At 41.9% G+C, this 24,434-nt stretch overlaps 2 protein-coding genes across 7 annotated transcripts in view; one reads left to right on the plus strand and one right to left on the minus strand.

Moving 5' to 3' along the window:
* ATG2B (autophagy related 2B) overlaps positions 1 to 12,764 on the minus strand; it is a 79,887-nt gene extending 67,123 nt beyond the window's left edge. For 3 of the 4 annotated variants that reach the window (XM_032405879.1, XM_032405880.1, XM_032405877.1), the window contains exon 1: positions 12,130 to 12,764. In XM_032405879.1, the coding sequence (XP_032261770.1) occupies positions 12,130 to 12,291 (162 nt within the window). In that variant the 5' untranslated portion in view covers positions 12,292 to 12,764. The remainder of the gene's footprint in view (positions 1 to 12,129) is intronic. The other variant, XM_032405878.1, reaches the window with a different exon arrangement.
* Positions 12,765 to 12,852: 88 nt separating this feature from the next.
* Positions 12,853 to 24,434, plus strand: part of GSKIP (GSK3B interacting protein) — a 22,998-nt gene continuing 11,416 nt past the window's right edge. The window contains exons 1-2 of one of the 3 annotated variants that reach the window (XM_032405883.1): positions 12,854 to 12,939; positions 23,055 to 23,115. The gene's annotated coding sequence lies outside the window, so the exon portion shown is untranslated. Of the gene's footprint in view, positions 12,940 to 23,054; positions 23,116 to 24,434 lie in introns of all 3 variants that reach the window. The other 2 variants (XM_032405881.1, XM_032405882.1) reach the window with 2 other exon arrangements.

Here is a 24,434-nt window from a genome sequence, read left to right on the forward strand (position 1 = left end):
AAGGGTCTATACAACTAAAAGATCTAACAATTGTAAATATCTATGGCCCTAACATGGGAGCAGCCAATTATATAAGGCAATTAATAACAAAAGCAAAGAAACACATCGACAACAATACAATAACAGTGGGGGACTTTAACATCCCCCTCACTGAAATGGACAGATCATCTAAGCAAAGATCAACAAGGAAATAAAGGCTTTAAATGATACACTGGACCAAATGGACTTCACAGACATATTCAGAACATTCCATCCCAAAGCAACAGAATACACATTCTTCTCTAGTGCCCATGGAACAGTCTCCAGAATAGATCACATCCGAGGTCACAAATCAGGTCTCAACTGGTACCAAAAGACTGGGATCATTCCCTGCCTATTTTCGGACCACAATGGTTTGAAACTGAAGTTAATCACAAGAGGAAAGTCGGAAAGAACTCAAATACATGGAGGCTAAAGAGCATCCTACTAAAGAATGAATGGGTCAACCAGGAAATTAAAGAAGAATTAAAAAAATTCATGGAAACAAATGAAAATGAAAACACAACTGTTCAAAATCTTTGGGATGCAGCAAAGGCGGTCCTAAGAGGAAAGTATATAGCAATACAAGCCTTTCTCAAGAAACAAGAAAAGTCTCAAATACACGACCTAACCCGACACCTAAAGGAGCTGGAGAAAGAACAGCAAATAAAGCCTAAACCCAGCAGGAGAAGAGAAATAATAAAGATCAGAGCAGAAATCAATGAAATAGAAACCCAAAGAACAGTAGAACAGATCAATGAAACTAGGAGCTGGTTCTTTGAAAGAATTAGTAAGACTGATAAACCCCTGGCCAGACTTATCAAAAAGAAAAGAGAAACGACCCAAGTAAATAAAATCATGAATGAAAGGAGAGATCACAACCAACACCAAAGAAATACAATTATAAGAACATATTATGAGCAACTATATGCCAGCAAATTAGACAATCTGGAAGAAATGGATGCATTCCTAGAGACCTATAAACTACCAAAACTGAAGCAGGAATAGAAAAACCTGAACAGACCCATAACCAGTAAGGAAATTGAAGCAGTAATCAAAAATCTCCCAACAAGAGCCCAGGGCCAGATGGCTTCCCAGGGGAATTCTATCAAACATTTAAAGAAGAATTAATACCTGTTCTTCTGAAACTGTTCCAAAAAATAGAAATAAAAGGAAAACTTCCAAACTCATTTTACTAGGCCAGCATTACCTTGATCCCAACACCAAAGACCCCATCAAAAAGGAGAATTACAGACCAATATCCCTGATGAACATGGATGCCAAAATTCTCACCAAAATACTAGCCAATAGGATCCAACAGTACATTAAAAGGATTATTTACCACGACCAAGTGGGATTTATTCCTGGGCCACAACGTTGGTTCAACATCTGCAACTCCATCAATGTGATATAATACATTAATAAAAGAAAGAATTAGAACCACATGATCCTCTCAATAGATGCAGAAAAAGCATCTGACAAAGTACAGCATCCTTTCTTGATCAAAACTCTTCAGAGTGTAGGGATAGAGGGTACATACCTCAGTATCATAAAAGCCATCTATGAAAAACCCACAGCGAATATCATTCTCAATGGGGAAAAACTGAGAGCTTTCCCCCTAAGGTCAGGAACACGGCAGGGATGTCCACTATCACCACTGCCATTAAATACAGTACTAGAACTCCGAGCCTCGGCAATCAGACAACAAAAAGAAATAAAAGGTATCCAAATCGGCAAAGAAGTCAAACTCTCATTCTTTGCAGAGTATATGATACTTTATGTGGAAAACCCAAAAGACTCCACCCCAAAACTGCTAGAACTCATACAGGAATTCAGTAAAATGGCAGGATATAAAATCAATGCACAGAAATCAGTGGCATTCCTATACACCAACAACAAGACAGAAGAAAGAGAAATTAAGGAGTCGATCCCATTTACAATTGCACCCAAAACCATAAGATACCTAGGAATAAATCTAACCAAAGAGGCAAAGGATCTGTACTCAGAAAACTATTAAATACTCATGAAAGAAGTTGAGGAAGACACAAAGAAATGGAAAAACGTTCCAAGCTCATGGATTGGAAGAACAAATATTGTGAAGATGTCAATCCTACCTAGAGCAATCTACACATTTAGTGCAATCCCTATCAAAATACCATCCACTTTTTTCAAAGAAATGGAACACATAATCCTAAAATTTGTATGGAACCAGAAAAGACCCCAAATAGCCAGAGGAATGTTGAAAAAGAAAAGCAAAGCTGGTGGCATCACAATTCCGGGCTTCCAGCTCTATTACAAAGCTGTCATCATGAAGACAGTATGGTACTGGCACAAAAACAGACACATAGATCAATGGAACAGAATAGAGAGCCCAGAAATGGACCCTCAACTCTATGGTCAACTAATCTCTGACAAAGCAGGAAAGAATGTCCAATGGAAAAAAAGACAGTCTCTTCAACAAATGGTGTTGGGAAAACTGGACAGCCACATGCGGAAGAATGAAACTGGACCATTTCCTTACACCACACACAAAAATAGACTCAAAATGGATGAAAGACCTAAATGTGAGACAGGAACCCATCAAAATCCTTGAGGAGAACACAGGCAGCAACCACTTCGACCTCAGCCACAGCAACTTCTTCCTAGACACATTGCCAAAGGCAAGGGAAGCAAGGGCAACATGAACTATTGGGATTTCATCAAGATAAAAAGCTTTTGCACAGCAAAAGAAACAGTCAACAAAACCAAAAGACAACTGACAGAATGGGAGAAGATATTTGCAAATGACATATCAGATAAAGGGCTAGTATCCAAAATCTATAAAGAACTCATCAAACTCAACACCCAAAGAACAAATAATCCATTCAAGAAATGGTGGAGAAGACACGAACAGACATTTCGGGGCAAAGAAGACATCCAAATGGCCAATAGACACATGAAAAAGTGTTCAACATCCTCGGCATCAGGGAAATACAAATCAAAACCCCAATGAGATACCACCTCACACCAGTCAGAATGGCTAAAATGAACAAATCAGGAAAGGACAGATGTTGGCGGGGATGCGGAGAAAGGGGAACCCTCCTACACTGTTGGTGGGAATGCAAGCTGGTGCAGCCACTCTGGAAAACAGTATGGAGGTTCCTCAAAAAGTTGAAAATAGAGCTACCCTACAACCCAGCAATTGCACTACCGGGTATTTACCCCAAAGATACAAATGTAGTGATCCGAAGGGGTATGTACACCCCAATGTATACAGCAGCAATGTCCACAATAGCCAAACTATGGAAAGAGCCAAGATGTCCATCAACAGATGAATGGATAAAGAAGATGTGGTAATATATATACAACGGAATCCATCAACAGATGAATGGATAAAGAAGATGTGGTAATATATATACAACGGAATATTATGCAGCCAAAAAAAAAAAAAAACCCCAAAATCTTGCCATTTGCAACGATGTGGATTGAACTAGAGGGTATTATGCTAAGCAAAATAAGTCGATGAGAGAAAGACAAGTATCATATGATCTTACTGATATGAGGAATTTGAGAAACAAGACAGGATTATAGGGGAAGGGAAGAAAAAGCTGAAACAAGATGAAACCAGAGGGAGACAAACCATAAGAGACTCTTAATCTCAGGAAACAAACTGAGGGTTGCTGGAGTGGTGGGGGGTGGGAGGTATGGGGGTGCTGGGTGATGGACCTTGGGGAGGGTGTGTGCTATGGTGAACGCTGTGAATTGTGTAAGACTGATGAATCACAGACCTGTACCTCTGAAACAAATAATACATTATATATTTTTTTAAAAAAAGAAGATAGTAGGAAAGGAAAAATGAAGAGGGGGAGGAATCAGAGGGGGAGACGAACCATGAGAGACTATGGACTCTGAGAAACAAACTGAGGGTTTTAGAGGGGAGGGGGTGGGAGGGATGGTTAGTGCGGTGATGGGTATTAAGGAGGGCACGTATTGCATTGAGCACTGGGTGTTATATGCAATGAATCACGGAACAGTACATCAAAAACTAATGATGTAATGTATGGTGACTAACATAATAAAATAAAATTAATTTAAAAAAAGGAAATATTGGGGCGCCTGGGTGGATCAGATGGTTAAGCGTCTGCCTTCGGTTCAGGGTCACGATCCCAGGGTCCTGGGATCAAGCCCCACATCGGGCTCCTGGATCAGCGGGAAGCCTGCTTCTCCCTTTCCCTCTGCCTCTCTTCCTGCTCATGCTTTCTCTCTATCTCTGTGTCTCAAATGAATAAATAAAATCTTTACAAAATAAATAAATAAAAATTAAAAAAGGAAATATTTACTTAATGCAAAAGAAAGCTGGAAAGTAACAGTAAATTTTTAAATATGATCAATTTCAATTTAATTACATGTTCTTATTGTAGAGAAGTCATAGCATGATCAATAAAAGACAAGCATAAAATATATAAATTAAGATAAAATTTTGCAAAGATGGACATATGAGTTCAATGGGAAAAGATACAATGTTAAATTTCCAACTATTAATGAAGAGTTTGTTCAAGCATTTTTTAATGTATAATGATGGGTATTCTGATCCTATTGGGTGAAAATATGTATTTTTTACATCAGTATTTACAACACAATAAAAATTATCCTCTACAACCATTTAAACTGTTAAAAACAAAACTAAAGGCCAAGGTGGAGTCACCTGCCCCCAGGACAGCAAATAGACTTAATTGCAGTTTCAACCTCTCCAGGAATGAAATTTTAAGCCCATCAGTCTGGATTTTCTGGTTGGCAACCAATGAGGTAATCCGTGTGTGGGCTCTCCACTCCAAATGAAGATGAGGTAATCCACCTAAAACTCCCTGCTCTTCCCCCTAAGGAATTAAGTCCTGGCCAGAAACAATCTTTTCTCTTCTTTTGCTAGTAACTTCTTGCCCTACCCTCCTCCCTCCTTCAAAAACCTTCCCTTTTGCACAACTTTGGAGCTCCCCTCTACCTGCTAGGTGGGATACTGTGTGATTCAGCCAATTAGAGTTTCAAATGCTCTTGGGTGAATTTTTTTTTAACAAAATTATGAAAAATTTTCAAGTCAATTTTAAAATGCACAAGGAATGCGATAATTTTTCAAAAATTTTAAGAGAAAATTGGGCAAACGTGTTTGAAGAACTCTCCTTTAAAAGAGCATGTATTCAGGTCCTAGCTCAGTCGCTTTACTAGCTGGGTGGCTTTGGACAAATTCTTGAGTCTCAATTTCCTCATCCATAAAATAGGATAGTATCTATTTCATAGGGTTACCGTGAACATAAATGAGATAATAACGCATAAAGCTATTAACATAGTTCCTGATACCAAGTACACACTTTATAAACGTTGACTATTGTTCTTTATCTTGCACAGGGCCTACCTAGTGCAATGATGATCACTATTAGGAATTCAAGGTGTGTTCGACAGTATGGAGAAAAACATTAAGTTACGTTTCTCTTCACTATGTACCATAAAACTAACTAAGAAAACACATCCTTATTAGTTTAAACCAAGGTATCAGAATTCAGAGAGATAAAATAGAGCATAAAAATTAGCGAGACCTGACTTAAACCAATTAACATTTGATTTGCACTTATTACATACAGGACACTGCACTATGCTATTTTATATCTATGTTATTGCACTAATTGTCACAATAGCTCTCTGAACTAGGTATTTTTGTGCCCGTTTTACAGATAAGGCAACTGAGATCAGAAGAGTTAAGTAACTTTCAAAAGCTGTTCAATTAATCACTGCAGAAACAAAACTATAAAAAATATATATTTTCACGATGGAAAATCTTACAAAAGGCTCCTAAGAATGATGTGCAAACGCCATTAAGTCTCAGAAATGCAGTACGTGGGCTTGGCAGCTGGCTTATAGAACAAGCTTTCTGTGATAGAAAAATTCTCAATCCCTTTGTACTAGTGTTTTTCAAAATGCAGTCAAGGACCATATGCCATCAGACTCTCCCAGGAGGCTTCCTAAAAAGGCAGATTCTTAGGTCTTCAGAATGAGAATCTACAGGGAAGGGGCCAGAAGTCTGTATGTTAGCAAACTTCCCAGGTGAACCCAGTGCTGCTAGTGTTTTTAGAAGTTCAGGTTTCTTTAATCTTTTGAGCCAGTGTGATATACAAAAAGAATATAGGAGTCAGAAAGACTTAGGTTTGAAATCTTGCTGCACTGCTGATACTAAGCCTGAGTAAGTTACTTAACCTCATGGTAAAACGGAAACCCAACACAGAGCAAGAAAACATATATTAAAAGCACCCATGATATACAGAGATGGAAGGTGCTTAATAAACAGACGCTATTATGTTCAAAAGCAAACTAAAATCCCCTACCTTGACTCTATGTCCCCTCTAATCATCAACCTCATTTCCCTTGTAACCAAGGCCAACAATTTACTGGAACCACCAACTACTACCTGCCTTCTAACCCACAGCTCCTATGACATTGCTCTTAACTGCCAAAAAGAGCTGCCAAACCCAACAAACAATGTTCAGTCTTCATCTTCCTTGAATTCTCATCTCTAATTCCTATGACTGCTTCCCTGTCTGAAATCCTAACTTCTTTTGGCTTCTATAACATTCTTCACACTCTCACTCTTCCTTCCAAACCTTTACCACTTAAATGGTGGTGTTCAACTCAGCTTCATCTTCAGCCTTTTTTGTTTCTCAGCCTCATCTACATACTACCCAGGAGCTTTGTGCTGTTCCTGTGTTTCAGTCATTACTGACACTCTGATAACTTGCAAATCTTTATCTCCAGCTCTCCCTCAACTCCAATACTATATATGTTGTGAGAATTAATAAAAGGAAACTGCATCGAAAACGGAAGCAAGAGGCACCTGGGCGGGTTAGTTGAGCATCTGACTCTTGATTTCAGCTCAGGTCGTGATCTCATGGGTCATGAGATCAGGCTCCACGTTCAGGAGGGAGTCTGCTTGGGATTCTGTTTCTCCATCTTCCTCTGCCCCTCCCCCTGTACTCGAACACGCTCTCTAATAAAAAATAAATCTTGAAAAATAAAATAAAATGGAGACAGGAGGCCAGCAGGGAACGCTCTCACGCCCAACCACTTGTGGTCAGTTGCAGACTCAACAAGGAGAGACCTACCTTGCAAGTCCAGCCTACCTTAGCTACTACCTTCCTATCCCAGCAAGAGGTAGGAAAATTTCCTTCTTCCCCAGGCCCCCACAACTGCCCAGCTGGGGAGAAACAGTCACAATTCAGCCAATGAAGAGCCACTCTACTTCAAACTCCCAGTTCACTCCAATGGACATTTTGTTTCTAACAGCCCTTCCAACTTCTCCCTTTCCTCTGTAAAAGAACTTACTTCTTTGTTCTCCAGACTTGCCTATAGTTTTGCTGTAGCTTACTTGTCCCAGATTGCAAATCTCTGCTATTCCCAAATAAACCAATTTTTGCCGGTAAAGCAACTGCTAGTTTTATTTTTAAGGTTAACAACATATAGCTCCCATTGCCTCCTGAGCATCTGTCTGGATTTTCCAAAGTCCCCTTAAAAAAAAAAAAAAAAAAAAAAAAAATCAATATTGAAACTTATTCTCCCCCCAATCTCAATCTCCTCCTTTCCTCTCCCACTTGCTCCCCACTCCCACAGGGACAGAGGGGGGGACAAACACAACCTTCTCCATATCTAATATTTCCTCTTAAGCCAATAAACTACTGCAGTAAGCTATGGTCATTCAAGATCATCCCTCTACTCATGTTTTTCATATTTTCATAACAATTTTAAGAGAAAAATTTAGAATGTTTGACTCTAAAAAAAGGCCATCATTTAAAAAGTTCAGAATGGCTTACCTTATGGGTTAATTATTCCCATAATTAAAAGTCTGAAATTTGGGGGGCCACCTGGGTGGCTCAGTTGGTTGAGCTGTCTGCCTTCGGCTCAGGTCATGATATCAAGGTTAGGGTTAGGGTTGGAATCAACAGTTCAAGAATTTACACTGTGCCACTAAGGTACAAAATACTATCTCTAAATACAAGATGTTTAAATAGGTCATACTTACACACAGTCTTATATGCACTTGGGCAAAATCCCCTATATTCAATATCATAAAGTACTTCGAAATTCACTCATTCTGTGAAATTCCAAGGTCTACTACAGTATATGAGTAGGACAAAATTCTCAGCTTACTTGGCCAAATGTGTTCCCTGTTATCTACTCAGGCAACATTTTCCTCATTAGCCCAATGAAGTATAACCTTGTGATTAATTTTTGACCTAAAAGCAGAGCCACCTGAAGTGCTCAGCAAGTGTCCTATCACAGATTACCTTAAGAGTTTTTCTTATGTTGAAGGCCATTTTGCTTTCAGTAATCAATGAGTTTCATACATATAGATAGAAAAAGAGAAGGTAACAGTGGTCTACTACACCATCTGGCATAGAATTAGTAATCAAATGTTGCTTGAACTAAAGATAATTTTATTATATATACCAGTATAAGCAGGAAAGCAATAGAAAGAATATTAAGTTGAAATTAAAAGGCTTCAATGTCTCAATGTCTATCTTCCTGGACATAACTGAACTTCTGCGAGGAAAGGGTCTTTATCTACTGCTATATCCCCCAGCCCCTCATTGTGGCACATGCTAAGAACTCAGTAAATGTAAATGAACCAATTGATGAAAAAACTTCAATTAAAAAAATAAGAATAAAGTCAAAGTCTTAGAGTTGGAAAAGGATGAGTCATCAAATCCAACCTCCTACCCAAGTAGAATTTCCTTCTTTCAACATTTTAAATTTTCAACCACTTCCTTGGGAAAACAATTTATGAATATATGAACCCACTACAGTTGTAGAATAGTCTCAAACCCTCTGCTTCTATTCCTCCCTCCCACTTTAAGCCTTTAGAAAGTAGTGATCTCCAAAGTGCAGTGTTATGTATCCCATAGACTAGAACAGAGGACTTACAGGTCTGTGAGAAGTTAGACATTCTATCCTCAATTTTTCACATTTTTAGATTTAACAGTTGTACCAATATTTAATATACAAATGGGCATTGGTACTCTCACTCACGCCATTCATCAGATTGGCACAAAGCAAAGAACAGCAGCTCCACACTGCGGTAATGTTAAGAGTGGTGCCCTCACTTGGATATTCATTTCAGCATACTGAACCTTATTTAGCATAGATTCTACATTAATAAAAACAGATCTTGAAACAGTAGGATCTTGGTAAAGAGACAGAATATGGCAAAAACTTTGATTTCCTGGTTTTCTTATGGCCAAATATTTAAGAGTTGAATTTAAAGATGATAAGCAGTTTTCTTCTACACAAAGAGTTCCAAATATACTATTTATGTGATGACCCACGGCTATCAACAGCATACGCTACCTAGCAGTTATATTCCAAAAAACAAAACACACCATCTTTTCAAAGTAAAGACACCACTTTAGGGGCACCTAGGTGGCTCAGTTGGTTAGGTGTCTGCTCTTGATTTCGGCTCAGGTCATGATCTCTGGGTGGTGAGATTGAGCCCTCAGCATGGAGTCGGCCTGAGATGGTCTCTCTGCCTCTGCCCTGCCCCCAACAAAAAAAGTAAAGATATCATTTTAATGAGTGAGAAAATAACTGCTTTTCAGGGTGCCTGGCTGGCTAGGTTGGTAGAGCACGTGATTCTTGATTTTGGGATTGAGTTCGAGCTCCATGCTGGGTGTAGAGATTACTTAAAAATAAAATATTAAAAAAAAAAAAAGGAAAAGAAAAAACTGGGGTGCCTGGGTGGCTCAGTCGGTTGAGCTGTCTGCCTTCGGCTCAGGTCATGATCGCAGGGTCCTGGGATCAAGTCCCACATCAGGCTCCTTGCTCAGCAGGAAATCTGCTTCTCCCCCTGCCTGCCACTCCCCCTGCTTGTACTCTTTCCCTCTCTCTCTCTCTCAAATCAATAAAATCTCAACAACAACAAAAAAATTCCTCCCTGTCTCTCCCTCCCCCTCTCTCCCCCTTTACAACACCCCCCTCCGCCCCCCCACATGTGTTCTAAAAAAGAAACAAAACATACAAAAAAACAAATATCACCACCTCTGATTTCCCATGAAAATTAAAACTACACAAAGTGCCTAGCACAGTGCCTAAAATAAATAGATGCTCAATAAACATTAACTGCCTTTTCCCTGGCTTGAAGCCATGTGATTAATGAAGAAATAAGGGGCTTAAGAATTAGACAGGTTTGGTCGCCTGGGTGGCTCAGCTGGTTAAGCGACTGCCTTCGGCTCAGGTCATGATCCTGGAGTCCTGGGATCGAGTCCCGCATCGGGCTCCCTGCTCAGCAGGGGGGTCTGCTTCTCCCTCTGACCCTCTTCCCTCATGTGCTGTCTCTCATTCTCTCTCTCAAATAAATAAATAAAATCTTTAAAAAAAAAGAATTAGGTTTGAATTCTCACAGTACCACTTGCTGTCTGACTTGGGGCACATTTTTTAATTCCAACTTTAAAATAGAAATAATAATACCCACCTTATGGGGTTAATGTGACAAGTCATTAAAAAATAACGCATAGGGCGCCTGGGTGGCTCAGTTGGTTAAGCGACTGCCTTCGGCTCAGGTCATGATCCTGGAGTCCCTGGATCGAGTCCCGCATCGGGCTCCCTGCTCAGCAGGGAGCCTGCTTCTCCCTCTGACCCTCCCCCCTCTCATGTGCTCTGTCTCTCTCATTCTCTCTGTCTCAAATAAATAAATAAAATATTAAAAAAAAAATAAAATAAAATAACGCATAAAGTTGGGGCGCCTGGGTGGCTCAGTCAGTTAAGTGTCTGCCTACTACGTCTACTGTCACTGAGCTAACTGGCAGCCTGGCTAGCATGATCTAGCCTTGTGTGGGACTAGGGCTCTTTCCACTATTATTTGTACTTTCCCTAGTTAAGTCATCTACTTACTGAAAAAAGATATATGTTTATTCGTACTAGTACAAATTCACCAAACGGTCATAATAAGGTGTTAGCATAATCGGAATTTTTCAGGTTTCTGTGGCTATAGAAGTCGTTCCTCTGTTAACACCTTTATATAAAAGTAAAAAATATTTAAGCTTTTTCAACAGTTTAAATGGGAGAGGGGGGAGGTTTCCTTTTGTTTTGCTCAACTATCACCGGCAAGTCACTATATTTATAATTTCCTAAGTGTAACCTGTGTAGGAATGCTTTTAGAATAGTAAAACTCTAAGATAGCACAACCAATTCAAACTGCCAGCAGCAAACTCTAGCCAACAAATAAAGGGTTGGGGGAAGGAGAAAAGCCGCTCCATTCTTGCTCAACTCAAGGCTAAATACAGTTGAAGTGAAATACAACGCATTGAGCATGCAAATGCAGGTACAACCATACGTGGTGAGTTAAACTATACGTGAAGCACCTGTAAAACACACAGTGTGAGTCAACTCAGCCTCTGGCTGACAAGTAGAAAACAGGTTTTTAAATGTCTGAAAATCGCAGCTTCAGCGCTTTTGCAACACCTGCTTTTACGATCTGTCACGTGAAGCGAATAAGCAAAACTAACCAGCACTACTAGGGCCACACAACCACTCACAGGTCGGCCTCGTAAACATATCATCAAGCAAAAAACAGGGAAACCGGCCGGCCGGAGGCCTTCACCTAACTTCCTTCCAGATGGCAGACGCTGTACGGAGACCACGGTGTTCAAGTAGCCAACCCAGAATAAATAAAGGAGTAACTAGGAATTCAGACATCCCCAAAGGTCCTCCTCATCCTTAATCTTTCCAGAGTGTCATCCCATGAAATAGGATTTGCTTGCCACAGAACCCCGCGACCCCTGCTACCCAAGTGTCAGCCCTGCTCACCACCTTCCAGGGACCCCTCGCGGCCAACTTTCCAAAATCCCCAAGCCACTGACGCAACTGCTTCCCTCCCTGTAGACTCCATCACCTCTGTTAAGTTTCTGAAACACGTGATTTCGGGACGCAACTTGCTAGAAACAGACTAAACACTTGAACACATTTCTGTGAGCCCTGCAAACCTTGGATCCAAACAATTCCCAGGGAGAGGTTGAACGTCCCCAAGCTCGGGTGACACTCGTTCAAATCGCCCTAAGAATGGGAGCGAGACCCACCCGGCTGGCCGCCGGCGGCTCTTACCCATTTGTCCAAGGGGACTTGGGCGAGGGACCCGGTGCCCTGGTACAGGTCCAGGCTGAGCTGCTCCAGGCTCAGCTTCTCCTGCAGGAAGTGGCCCAGGTACCTCTGCAGGAGGTACCGACAGGCCCTCTTCTTGATGGACTCCGAAAACGGCCAAGGCATGATGAGGGCTGGCAACGGGGCCCGCGGGGGCTGCAGGCGGCGACTCCGGCCCTGGGGCCCAGGTTCCGGCTCCAGGCCGCGGCGGCGGCGCCTCGGGTCCCGGCCCGCGTGCCCGGTCCGCGGCGGGGCCTATGCCCGGGACAGCCCCTCCATGCCCGCTCGGCGCCGGGCGTCCCTCAGGGCGACCCCATCGTCCGCGCCGCGCGGCTCGCGCTAGGCCTGGCGGGGACCAGGCACGGAGGGGTCCCCGTCGCCCCAGGCCCGGGGAGGGAGTGCGGGGCCTCCGCGAGGACCCTAGTAGTCACCGAGAGAGGATGCAAGAGAACACGCGGGGAGGCGGCAGGCCCTGAGGCAGGTACCGAGGCGGACTCCTCCACCGCCGCCGCGCGACGAATTTGTTGTCATCCGCGGGGCGCGCTCCCGGTTCTGGGACGCTCCCGGCGCGTTCGCGACACCCACAGTCGCGGCGCGCGGCCCGGCGCTGGCGGAAGTGACGCCACACTAGGGCTGAGGAGGCGGGGAGAAGGGCCCTGAAGGGAGCGGTTCCGGCTCCGAGGGGGCGGGGCGAGGGCGGGAGGCGGGACGGCGCCGCGGGTCGGCTCCAGACGCCTCCGGAGGGAGGAAGAGGAGGAAGCGGGGCGCGCGCAGGTGAGTCGCCGCGGGGGAGGCGGCGGGCGGGCGGCCGCCGAGAGAGGCTCGAGGGCGGCCCGGGGGTCCTGCGAGCGGGACGCGGCGCAGCGGACCGGGCCGTGGGGGCCGACGGCAGAAGGGGCCCGGTGCCCGGGTTGACAGGGGTCTGGGGCGCATCTGGCCTGGGACCCCGACCCCAGAAACGGGCGCTCGGAGCGCCACCGGCCCCGGGCGGGGGGCTGCAGCATCTCTCGGTCCTTCCCGCCACCGCGCCCCCGCCCCCCAGTATTGACCGGTGCCCATTGTCAGCAAGTTATTCGTCCCCCGCCTCTTTCAGGTATTGTTTGCAAAGCTTCATCTTCCGTACTGTTTGCCTAGCGGCTTGCAGTTCACAGAACGCTGCCTTCGTGCTGGGTGTGTGCACCGGCCACCGGGAAACTTGAGTTGTGGAGGCATTTGTGGGCAGAGCTGCTCTCTCTGCTCAATGCCAGAGCCTCCGGACCCCGCGGAAACCTGAGCGAAGTACTTGTGCTGTTCTGGGAATCTGCGCCACCGTATTTCTGCCTTTTAGGGGGCAGCTCCTGCAGAGGCCGAGCTGCCCTTTAACTTGGTCAACCCGGAAAGGCCTGCGTGCCGGCGTTCGGTACCCGGGAGGCCAGATGCCCAAGGTTAAAATCCAGACTAGCCGAGCTTGAGTAGGGGACGAACCTAAACAGAGCACCGATACAGAAGGTTTAATTAGGGATAGCGAATTAGGACAACGGGCTTCAGGAGATTTTATAGATACGTGGGTAACTTCCACCAAGACAGCCCGGAAGTGTTGACAGATGCCGGTTCCCCTTTGCACAACCACCTTTGCGTTTGAGAACCAGTGTGCTCTCTGGTACGTGTAGTTGCTTAGATTGTTGGTACCCCTCATTCTTTTTTTTTTTTTTTTAAAGATTTTATTTATTTATTTGACAGAGAGATAGAGAGCACAAGTAGGCAGAGAGGCAGGCAGAGGGAGAGGGAGAAGCAGACTCTCCACTGAGCAGGGAGCCCGACGCGGGGCTCGATCCCAGAACCCTGGGATCATGACCTGAGCCGAAGGCAGCCGCTTAACCGACTGAGCCACCCAGGCGCCCCGGTACCCCTCATTCTTTGTAGATTTGTCCCAAGCATTCTCAGTAACTTCAGTTCCCTTACTCTTCGTTCATTCAAAGATATTTGTTAAGGGGGCCCATTAAATGAAGGTCTCCACAGTTGGTAGAAGAGAATTCAAGGAGTTTATGTTCCATGGTGAAAGGGCCATTCCTTTATTCAGTAAATATTTGTTGCCTGCTATGTGCCCGGGACTGTTCTCCGTGCTGGGGATAGAGCAATGAACAGATTAAGTCCCTGGCCTCATGGAGCTTACATTTTTTGAAGGGAAGGGAAACGGACAATAATTAAATATACCGTAGGCCATGTGCTGGTAAGTGCTGTAGAAAAAAAGTAAAGTGATATAAAGAGAATGGAGAGGGAAGAGATTTGCCACTTTTATACAGAGGGGTAAGAGAAGGCCTCTCTTACTTAATAAGGTGATGTTTTAGCAGTCTGGGAGAACCCTGGGGAGCAAGACATGTTATTTTCCATGGCAAGGGAGCAGCAAGTGCAAGGCCCTATGGCAAGGGCATGCTTGGTGAGTTCAAGGAACATCAGCGGGGTGTGAAGTAAAGAGGAGGAAAAGCTGGGGGCTTGGGTGGGGACAGGCCCTCTAGGGCCCTGTAAGGACTTTGGCCTTTAACTCTGGGTAGGTGAATGGGTTTGAGGAAGAGGAGTGACATAATGTGGCCTGAGTTTATACAGGATCATGCTAACTGCGTTGTGGAAGTGGGAGGACCAAAGGAGAAAAGGCCAGACCAGTTAGAGGTTATTGCAGGAATCCAGGCAGCCCCAGGCAGGAACTTGGACTAGAGTAGTTGTGGTCGAGGTAGTAAGAAGCAGGAGATTCTGGATGTATTTTGAAGATGATAAGTAAGACATGTTTATGAATAATAATTACATTTGCCATAAAAGGAGTATAAACAAACTGATGAAAAGGTGAAATCTCATCTGGCAGGGGATTAGAATAGGCTTTGTAAGGTTTGAACTGGACTTTTGACAAATGGATACAATTGACTTCTTTCAAGTACAAATGTTAAGTGATTTCCTTTGAAATAGAGAATTGCATTCAGGCTGTCCATGGAATGCCTGAAATCTCAAATATCAGGAAAAGAAAATAAAAATCAGAAGATTTTATAATAACAAACATGCTCCCTTCGAGTGTTACAGGTGTGGCCTTCTTTGTTTTATGCTTTCTAGGAGGATATCAACGTAAATGTTAAGGCTTAGGACCTAGCATTATTATACCTTTAGCTCAAATAGGCTATGAACTCATCCTAGATCACAGTGCTATTTTTGTGTTTTATCAAAGACAGAGTACTATCACAAAATGTTAACCCCTAGTGTTAATTAAATGAGGAAGGTGAAGAAAAATTCTCAACCAAACAAACACTGTCAACTTTCTAAGAATTCTGTAAAAGGCTTTGAAGTGACAGGTTAGAAGTTACATACCAGAGCTACGTACATCCTTCAAAGAAATCCATGTTAATGTGTGAAACAAAAGAAAAATGGATGACATGCTTTGACCTTTTGAGACTTGCACTTGAGGTAACAGGAATATGATGATAGGGCACGGTTCTGGAAGCTGTACGTATGTTCCTGGTTCTGGAAGCTGTACAAGACGGCAGCAGCCACAGCACTTTACATGATGTAAAAAGCACCAAACTCAGAATTAAAATGGCTTGAGTTTCAGGGTCCGCTCTTCTTTAACGATCTTTTTAATATATAATAATAAACAGATATATTTCTTGAGCTTAGCACCATGCTAAGCACTTTCCATATGTACCTGTGGTATTCCATCAAGCGATGCTGTGGTTAGCTTCGTTTTAGAGAGGAGGAATGTGTGACCAGAGAGATTCAAAGATCTTGCCCCAAGTCCCAGAGTAGGTAGCAGAGCTGAGATGCTTGCCATGTTCGAGACCCTTTCACCACCGCACCTCCTGGCTGGCCACTTCTTCTTCATGTTGAGAACATTTTCCAGACTGTGATACATGATAAAAATAAAAAGTCACCCTGATTAAGATAGTGCATTCTAGCCCTCTGCTGACGGTTGGGATGTCACCTGTAAAGGCCAGTCTCAAAGTGAAAATTGGGAATCTGTATACTGCTCTTGAAATCATTCTGCTTCTATTCTTTTTTTTTTTAAGATTTTATGTATTTGAGAGAGAGAGCACAAGTTGGGGGGTGGGCAGAGGGAGAGGGAGAAGCAGACTCCCCAAGCAGGGAGCCTGACGCAGGGCTCCAACCCAGGACCCTGAGATGGTGACCTTAACCAGACACTTAACCAGCTGAGCCACCCAGGCACCCCTGCTTCTGTTCTTTTGTCATGCTATATATATATATAACTTGTCATCAAGGACAAAGCTCCAGTCTTTTTTCAGCTCTTTGATGCTGTAAATTTGTGATGAAACAACAAAGTATTAAATCAAGTAGAGAATAAAGAACTTAGTGATAAATACCTTGATATTCAGTTCATCAATCCTCCAGAACACTAACATAGCACAAAAATTGTACCCACAGATGAAGTAAGAGCTGGTTCCTAGGGGCTCCTGGGTGGCTCACTCAGTTAAGCATTTGCCTTCGGCCCAGGTCATGATCCCAGGGTCCTGGGATTGAGCCCTGCATGGAGCTCCCTGCTCAGTGGAGAGTCTGCTTCTCCCTCTCCCTCTGCTGCTCCCCCTGCTTGTGCTTGCTCTCTCTTGCTCTCGTGTCAAATAAATAAATAAGAGCTTTAAAAAAAAAAAAAAAAGCTGGTTCCTAAATAATGACATATGATACTATAAGGAATCATTTTGGAAACTTTCTATGAGGTGATGCAGTCTACCAGAATAACTAAGAGCACCCGTAAGAGTGCTTCAATTTTTTGAAGGTGCTGGCAATGGAATATTGCTCAGAACCTGGTAGGAAGCCAATTTAGAGTCGAAATGGAAAGCAGAGAGGTTTTCTATTTTATATCTCTTTAGATATTGATTTGTCTTATTTTTGCTTATAATGTACTTTATATTAAATATAGTACCCAATCCTCTGTGTAACCTAGAGGATTACATGGAAACAAAAAACTAATGCCTGGAGGGTTTTTTAAAGCATTCCATTTTTGAGTCTTTTCTTAGAATCTCATTTATAATTTCTGGTTTGAAGGAAAGGTTGTTTACAGGGGTGTAGTATTACTGCTTATTTACAGTTTACAAGGCTTCTCAAATTGACACCATCTATATGTTTCTTCACTGTTGGCTCCCTCCATAATTGATTTGTTATTACTCAGTCATGTATATGTGTCTCTGTCATTGTTGGAAGTAGGGTACAGAGTAATTTTATGAATCAGTGTATAAATGGAAAAAATATGCCATTTTTTTTTGAATTACAAATACTGTATGTTTGTAATATATTATGATTCCAATTTTAAGTTTTAAAATTTTGGTGGCGCCTGGGTGGCTCAGTCGGTTAACGTCCGCCTCATTCTCTCTTGTTCTCTCTCTCTCAAATAAATAAAATCTTTTTAAAAATTTTTTTAAAAAATAAAATTTTTAATTTCAAAACACATCTTAGAGCTATTGGAAACAGATTATATGTTATGTTAACAGAAAATAAAGATTAAACTAGCTTTAGCTTTGTCTAATTTCTAAATGTTGCTAATTATAATTAATCAACTTGATTCACCTTTACTTTGAAAACTCTTGTTTGAAATGCAGATAAATTCAAACCTCTCATTCCACTTGAAACTGAAGCTACCAGTTACTTTAACTATCTCAATAGCTTGTCTTCTTTAAGAAGAATGTTTCTGCTTCTATTTCTTGTACTTTCCAGTATATCACATTTTCAAAAGACTCTTGTCTTACTGCAAACATAATACATTTTCTTTTTGCCATAGAAAAATTAGAAGATAAAAAATTAAAAGGTAGGGAATAAAGAACTTAGTAATCAATATCTTGATAACGAGTTTCATGAATCTTCCAAAAACACTTACCACAGCCTCTAAATCATACCAACAGATGGAGTAAGAGCTATCCATAATTACCTTAACTTTTTTCAAAAAACATACACTAACTGAAGTGGGAAGAAGTGTAGACTTAGGTATAATTCAGTATGAACCTGCTACCCTTCTACTAGCTTCCACCTCTGCTCATTAACTTCATACCCCCAGACCCAATGCCTGGAATTTGAAGCTTTTTGAGTTAGTTTCTTATGGAAGAGCAGTACTTCTTTTACTTTTCACTCAAATGTTTTTATCAGAGGCAAAGGAAACCCTAGGGGTGTGGAGGCATAACCTGAAGAGGGCATGGCCTAACACCTCCATTTGCTCTAAAGTTTTAGGCAGTTTTGCATCATACTTCATAATATTGTTATACCAGTGATGTGTATTTGGGGGGAATGTCTACAGTGTTTATCCTAGGCTTTGTATGCCCCTTGTCACAGGGCCAAGTATCACAGCTTGAGAAGCAGAGAGTTCAAATTTTTTCTTTGGTTTATTCATTGAGAAAATATTCAGTGAAGGGACGCCAGGCTGGCTCAATCGGTAGAGCATGTGACTCTTGATCTCAGGGTGGTGAGTTCAAGCCCCATGTTGGGTATAGATTATAAATAAATAAACTTAAAAATATATATATTCAGTGAAGACCTGCCTTATGTGTGACCCTCTGCTGCTAATGTATCAGAGGCCCTGATCTGCAATGAAGTATGAAAACTTACAGCAATACTAATGCAAAGGAAGAAGGATATAGTGATTAACTCTTTCTTGAGATCAGATACAGAATCCTGAAATAAATGTGTCTGAATTTTGAAGAACTTAAAAATCTGAAAGTACAGCTGAACTTTGAACAGTGCAGGCACCAATTCCCCTGCAGCTGAAAATCCAAGTATAACTTTTTTTTTTCAAGTATACCTCTTGACTACCCAAACTCTTTTAACTAATAGCCTACTGTTGATCGGAAGCCTTACCACTTATATGAACAGCCAGTTAACACATACTTTGTATGTTTCATGCATTATACACTATATTCTTAACAATAAAATAAAGAAGATGTTATTAAGAAAAGTATACGGAAGAGGGTGCCAGAGTGGCTTAGTTGGTTAAGCCTCCGACTCTTGGTTTCGGCTCAGGTCATGATCTCAGTGTTGGGGGATTGGGCCCTATGTGGGGCTCCCTGCTCAAGGTAGAGTCTGCATAAGATTCTCTCTCCCTCTGCCTCTCCCCCCCCACCCCGTGCGCACTCTAAAATAAATAAATCTTTTTAAAAAATTGTAAGAGAAAATACATTTACCGTACAATATTGTATTTATCGAAAAAATTCTGCATATAAGTGGAACCATGCTGTTCAAACCCATGTTGTTCAAGGGTCACCTGTAATGTCAAAGTACAATTTTTTTTTTTTAAGTTAGAAACATGGGGGGGCGCCTGGGTGGCTCAGTTGTTAAGGGTCTGCCTAGGGCCCTGGGATCGAGCCCCACATCGGGCTCCCTGCTCAGCAGGAAGCCTGCTTCTCCCTCTCCCACTCCCCCTGCTTGTGTTCCCTCTCTCGCTGTCTCTCTCCTATCTGTCAAATAAATACATAAAATCTTAAAAAAAAATAAGTTAGAAACACTGGTCTTATACAAACATAGTAAGCATGTGTCAAAAATGTATTTAACTCTATGGAATGAATAAGTCATGAGAGTAAAAGGCACACCTAAGGAATACAGTTAATGATCATTGTGATAGCAATGTAACAGGACAGAGGGTAGCTATACTTGTGGTGAACACAGCATAATATACGAACTTGTCAAATCACTAAGTTGTACACCTGAAACTAATTTAACATTGTGTGTAAACTATACTCAAAATTTTTAAAAATGTACTTAACCCATTAATGAAGGAACTGGCAAGGTGGTAAAGTTGATCCAAAGTAATATGGGAGAGGAGTACCTTGGCTGGCTTGGTCAGTGGAATGTGCAACTCTTGATCTCAGGGTCGTGCGTTGGAGCCCCATGTTGGGTGTAGAGATTACTTAAAAATAAAATCTTAAAAAATAGGGCGCCTGGGTGGCTCAGTCGTTGAGCGTCTGCCTTCAGCTCAGGTCATGATCCCAGGGTCCTGGGATCGAGTCCCACATCGGGCTCCCTGCTCAGCGGGAAGCCTGCTTCTCCCTCTCCCACTCCCCCTGCTTGTGTTCCTGTTCTCGCTGTCTCTCTCTGTCAAATAAATAAATAAAATAAAATAAAATAAAAAAAATATATATATGGGAGAGCCCAAAATCACTGAAAGAAAAACTGATGAAATAAGATTGCAAAGTTGCACTGGGATGTGCACTCCTGGCAAAGACAGAGGGACGGGGCCCAGATTTACCCTTCCACCTGAAACAGTAAGAAAGTGGGCAAAAATATATGGGGAGTAAAGGCTTTTCAGACTGGGCATCGGACAATGAAGGACACTGATCCCTGAGAGGCAAGATACAAATGAGGTGAGCCCATTGCCCTAGCTTATTGCCTGGAGATCTCCAGGCAGGGCAGTGGGAGAAGAAACCTAGGTAGAGCCCAGTAGTCCCGCTGAGTTGAATATATAGAGCTAGGAGTTCAGGAAGGCCAAGTCAACTAGGACAGAGTACTAGAAATTAGAGAGCTTCACAGAAAGCCAGAGCTATGGAAATATACAGAGGATCCTCCAGCCTGCAACTGAATACTAATCAACACATAGGCGTGAGGAAACTACCCAAAAAAATTAGAGGAATTTTCAAAGCTCAAACAGGACCAGGGATGTTCCTGTTCCTATCACTGAAAATGGAAAACCCTCATAATCCATAGGACATCAGAATATTCAGAATGGTTTTTGACTCTAGAGTGGGTCAAAATTAACCAGAAACTAAATGTAGCTTTCATACTGCCTTAAATCTAAAAGCAAGACCCAAAAGGATCAAGCTGCTTCCAGATAACTATATCCCAGAAGAATGCTAAATAATACTTATAGGAGTATTAAAATAGCCAGGACTGTAAAAGGTAAAAAACACATTGTCTGGCATCCAGTCAAAAATTATCAGGCATACAAAGCAGCAGTATACATCCCACAGTAAGAAAAATCTATAAATTGAAATTAACCCAGAAATAACCATGAAATTAGTAGAGGACATTAAAGCACCATGTCATATGTTTAAAAAGCTTGAGAAAAGACTGAGCAAATTAAGTAGTAGAGATGTGGAAAATATGTTTTTTAAAGACTCAGGTAGAAGAGATAAGACACTGCAGAACAAAAGATTAGTGAATTTGAAGACGTACCAATAGAAGAGGAGACTAAAAGTGTGGGGGGAAAAAAAAAGAGTAGGACAACTTCACCTAGAGTAATATTCATGAAATTTGAGTCCCCAAAGAGAGGAGGGACAGATCAATGTTTGAAGAAATAATGGCCAAAAATTTTCCAAATTTGTTAAAAACTGTATAAACCCACACATGCAAGAGACTCCATGAACCCCAAGCAAAAGAAACCAGGGAAACTACACCCAGAGGAACAAAGACAACAATGACATCAGATTTCTCATGGGAAATAATGTAAGCAAAATAATAGTAGAGAGACATCTTTAAAATCTTGAAGGGGGTGGAGGACTGTCAACCCAGGATTCTATACCCAGCAAAAATATCTTTCAAAACTGAAGGTGAAAGGAAGACTTGTTTAGATATACACAAGCTGAAAGAATTCATTAACAGCAGACCTGCACTGCAGGAAATGTTAAGGGAAATCCATCAGGCAGAGGAATATGAAACAGATCATAGATGCAAATATAAGTAAACACAAAGGAAAGCAGAGCACCAGAAATAGTAATTATGTGGTTAAATATAAAATACTTTTTAAAAAATACTTTTTAAAAGATTTTATTTGTCAGAGCGAGCACAAGCAAGGGGTGCGGCAGGCAGAGGGAGAGGCAGGCTCCCCGCTGAGCAAGGAACCCGATGCAGGACTCGATCCCAGGACCTTGGGATCATGACCTGAGCCGAAGGCAGACACTTAACCAACTGAGCCACCAGGCATCCCAAAATATTTATTGGCCCTACTACAAACTTACCACTAAACTTGTATGAACCTGGGCTTGCCATGTACCCTCCCTGGACTCATGGTTTTCTCACCTATAAAATAAGGGGAATAGATAAGAAATTCTTTACTGTTCTGAAAAATTGTTTAAAATAAGTAATATGTATTATGAAGTTTCTAACATGTAGAAGTAAAATATGACAAAAATAGCGCAAAGGCTATATAGTACACTCTTGTAAGTTTCTTATGCTCCATGCTATACATGAAGTGGTATAATATCACTTCAAGGTTGAAGGTAGACTGTGGTAAAGATGTATGATATAAACTAAAGTAACCAATAAAAACATGCAACAGAGTTCATAAGCCACCAAAGGGCATAAATTAGAATACTAAAAAGTGGTCAGTCCAAAAGTAGGCAGAAAAATAAGGAAAAGGAAGAGAATACAGATGGCATGAATAGAAAACAGCAAAATAGTAACCACATCAATAATTATAGTAGTCATGTTAAATATAAATGGTCTAAACACTACAGTTAAAAGGTAAAGATTGCCAGATTGGATAAAAAAGCAGGACCAAACTATATGCTACCTAAAAGAAACCCACTTTAAATATAAAGACTGTTGCTATTACCATTTACAAAGAGCTTGAAAAAGGCTATTCTATCCAAATCAAGTTCTCCTGTCTGGGTAGCAGCACACTTCAGATTGGGCCATCTGTATCATTCCTCTCCTAACATTGTCCTTGCATTAGACTAGTTAGGCTGGTCTCCTTAGAATCGCTGCCACACCCCATGCAGACTCTTGTTTATGCTTCGTTCCCTATGAAGAATTCTTCACAACTCTCAAGTCCTTTCTGCTTTATCCAAAACTTCACCCGTGCTCATTCAAGACCAGTTTTGACTGACCTGTTCCATGAGTCAAAGTCAAGCCCCATCATAACTGACAATTATGTCATAGATCACAGAATGTCAGAGGTCTCAAGAACAGTAAAGAATTTCTTGTCTATTCCCCTTATTTTATAGGTGAGAAAACCATGAGTCCAGGGAGGTTACATGGCCAGCCCAGGTTCATACAAGCTTAGTGGTAAGTTTGTAGTAGGGCCAAAACACGTCATTGCTTTCTTTAATTATCTGCCACTCACAATTAAGTACACTTCTTAGGTTATAATTATGATGCATGTGCATAGCGTTAATATTTATGTAACATATTTCTTTATTTTTTATTTTTTTTATTGTTATGTTAATCCCCATACATTACATCATTAGTTTTAGATATAGTGTTCCATGATTCATTGTTTGTGCATAACACCCAGTGCTCCATGCAGAACGTGCCCTCCTCAATACCCATCACCAGGCTAACCCATCCTCCCACCCCCCTCCCCTCTAGAACCCTCAGTTTGTTTTTCAGAGTCCATCGTCTCTCATGGTTCTTCTCCCCCTCCGATTTCCCCCCCTTCATTCTTCCCCTCCTGCTACATTCTTCTTCTTCTTTTTTTCTTTCTTAACATATATTGCATTATTTGTTTCAGAGGTACAGATCTGAGATTCAACAGTCTTGCACAATTCACAGCGCTTACCAGAACACATACCCTCCCCAGTGTCCATCACCCAGTCACCCCATCCCTCCCACCCCACCCCCCACTCCAGCAACCCTCAGTTTGTTTCCTGAGATTAAGAATTCCTCATATCAGTGAGGTCATATGATACATGTCTTTCTCTGTTTGACTTATTTCGCTCAGCATAATACCCTCCAGTTCCATCCACGTCGTTGCAAATGGCAAGATCTTATTCCTTTTGATGGCTGCATAATATTCCATTGTATATATATACCACATCTTCTTTAGCCATTCATCTGTTGATGGACATCTTGGCTCTTTCCACAGTTTGGCTATTGTGGACATTGCTGCTATAAACATCGGGGTGCACGTAGCCTTTCGGGTCCCTACTTTTGTATCTTTGGGGTAAATACCCAGTAGTGCAATTGCTGGATCATATGGTAGCTCTATTTTCAACTTTTTGAGGAACCTCCATACTGTTTTCCAGAGTGGCTGCACCAGCTTGCATTCCCACCAACAGTGTAGGAGGGTTCCCCTTTCTCCGCATCCCCGCCAACATCTGTCCTTTCCTGACTTGTTAATTTTAGCCATTCTGACTGGTGTGAGGTGGTATCTCATTGAGGTTTTGATTTGGATTTCCCTGATGCCGAGCGATATTGAACACTTTTTCATGTGTCTGTTGGCCATTTGGATGTCTTCTTTGGAGAAATGTCTGTTCATGTCTTCTGCCCATTTCTTGATTGGATTCTTTGTTCTTTTGGTGTTGAGTTTGATGAGTTCTTTATAGATTTTGGATACTAGCCCTTTATCTGATATGTCATTTGCAAATATCTTCTCCCATTCTGTC

The sequence above is a fragment of the Phoca vitulina genome, unplaced genomic scaffold (genome assembly GCF_004348235.1).
Source record: "Phoca vitulina isolate PV1807 unplaced genomic scaffold, GSC_HSeal_1.0 scaffold7, whole genome shotgun sequence".
Lineage (NCBI taxonomy): Eukaryota > Metazoa > Chordata > Mammalia > Carnivora > Phocidae > Phoca > Phoca vitulina.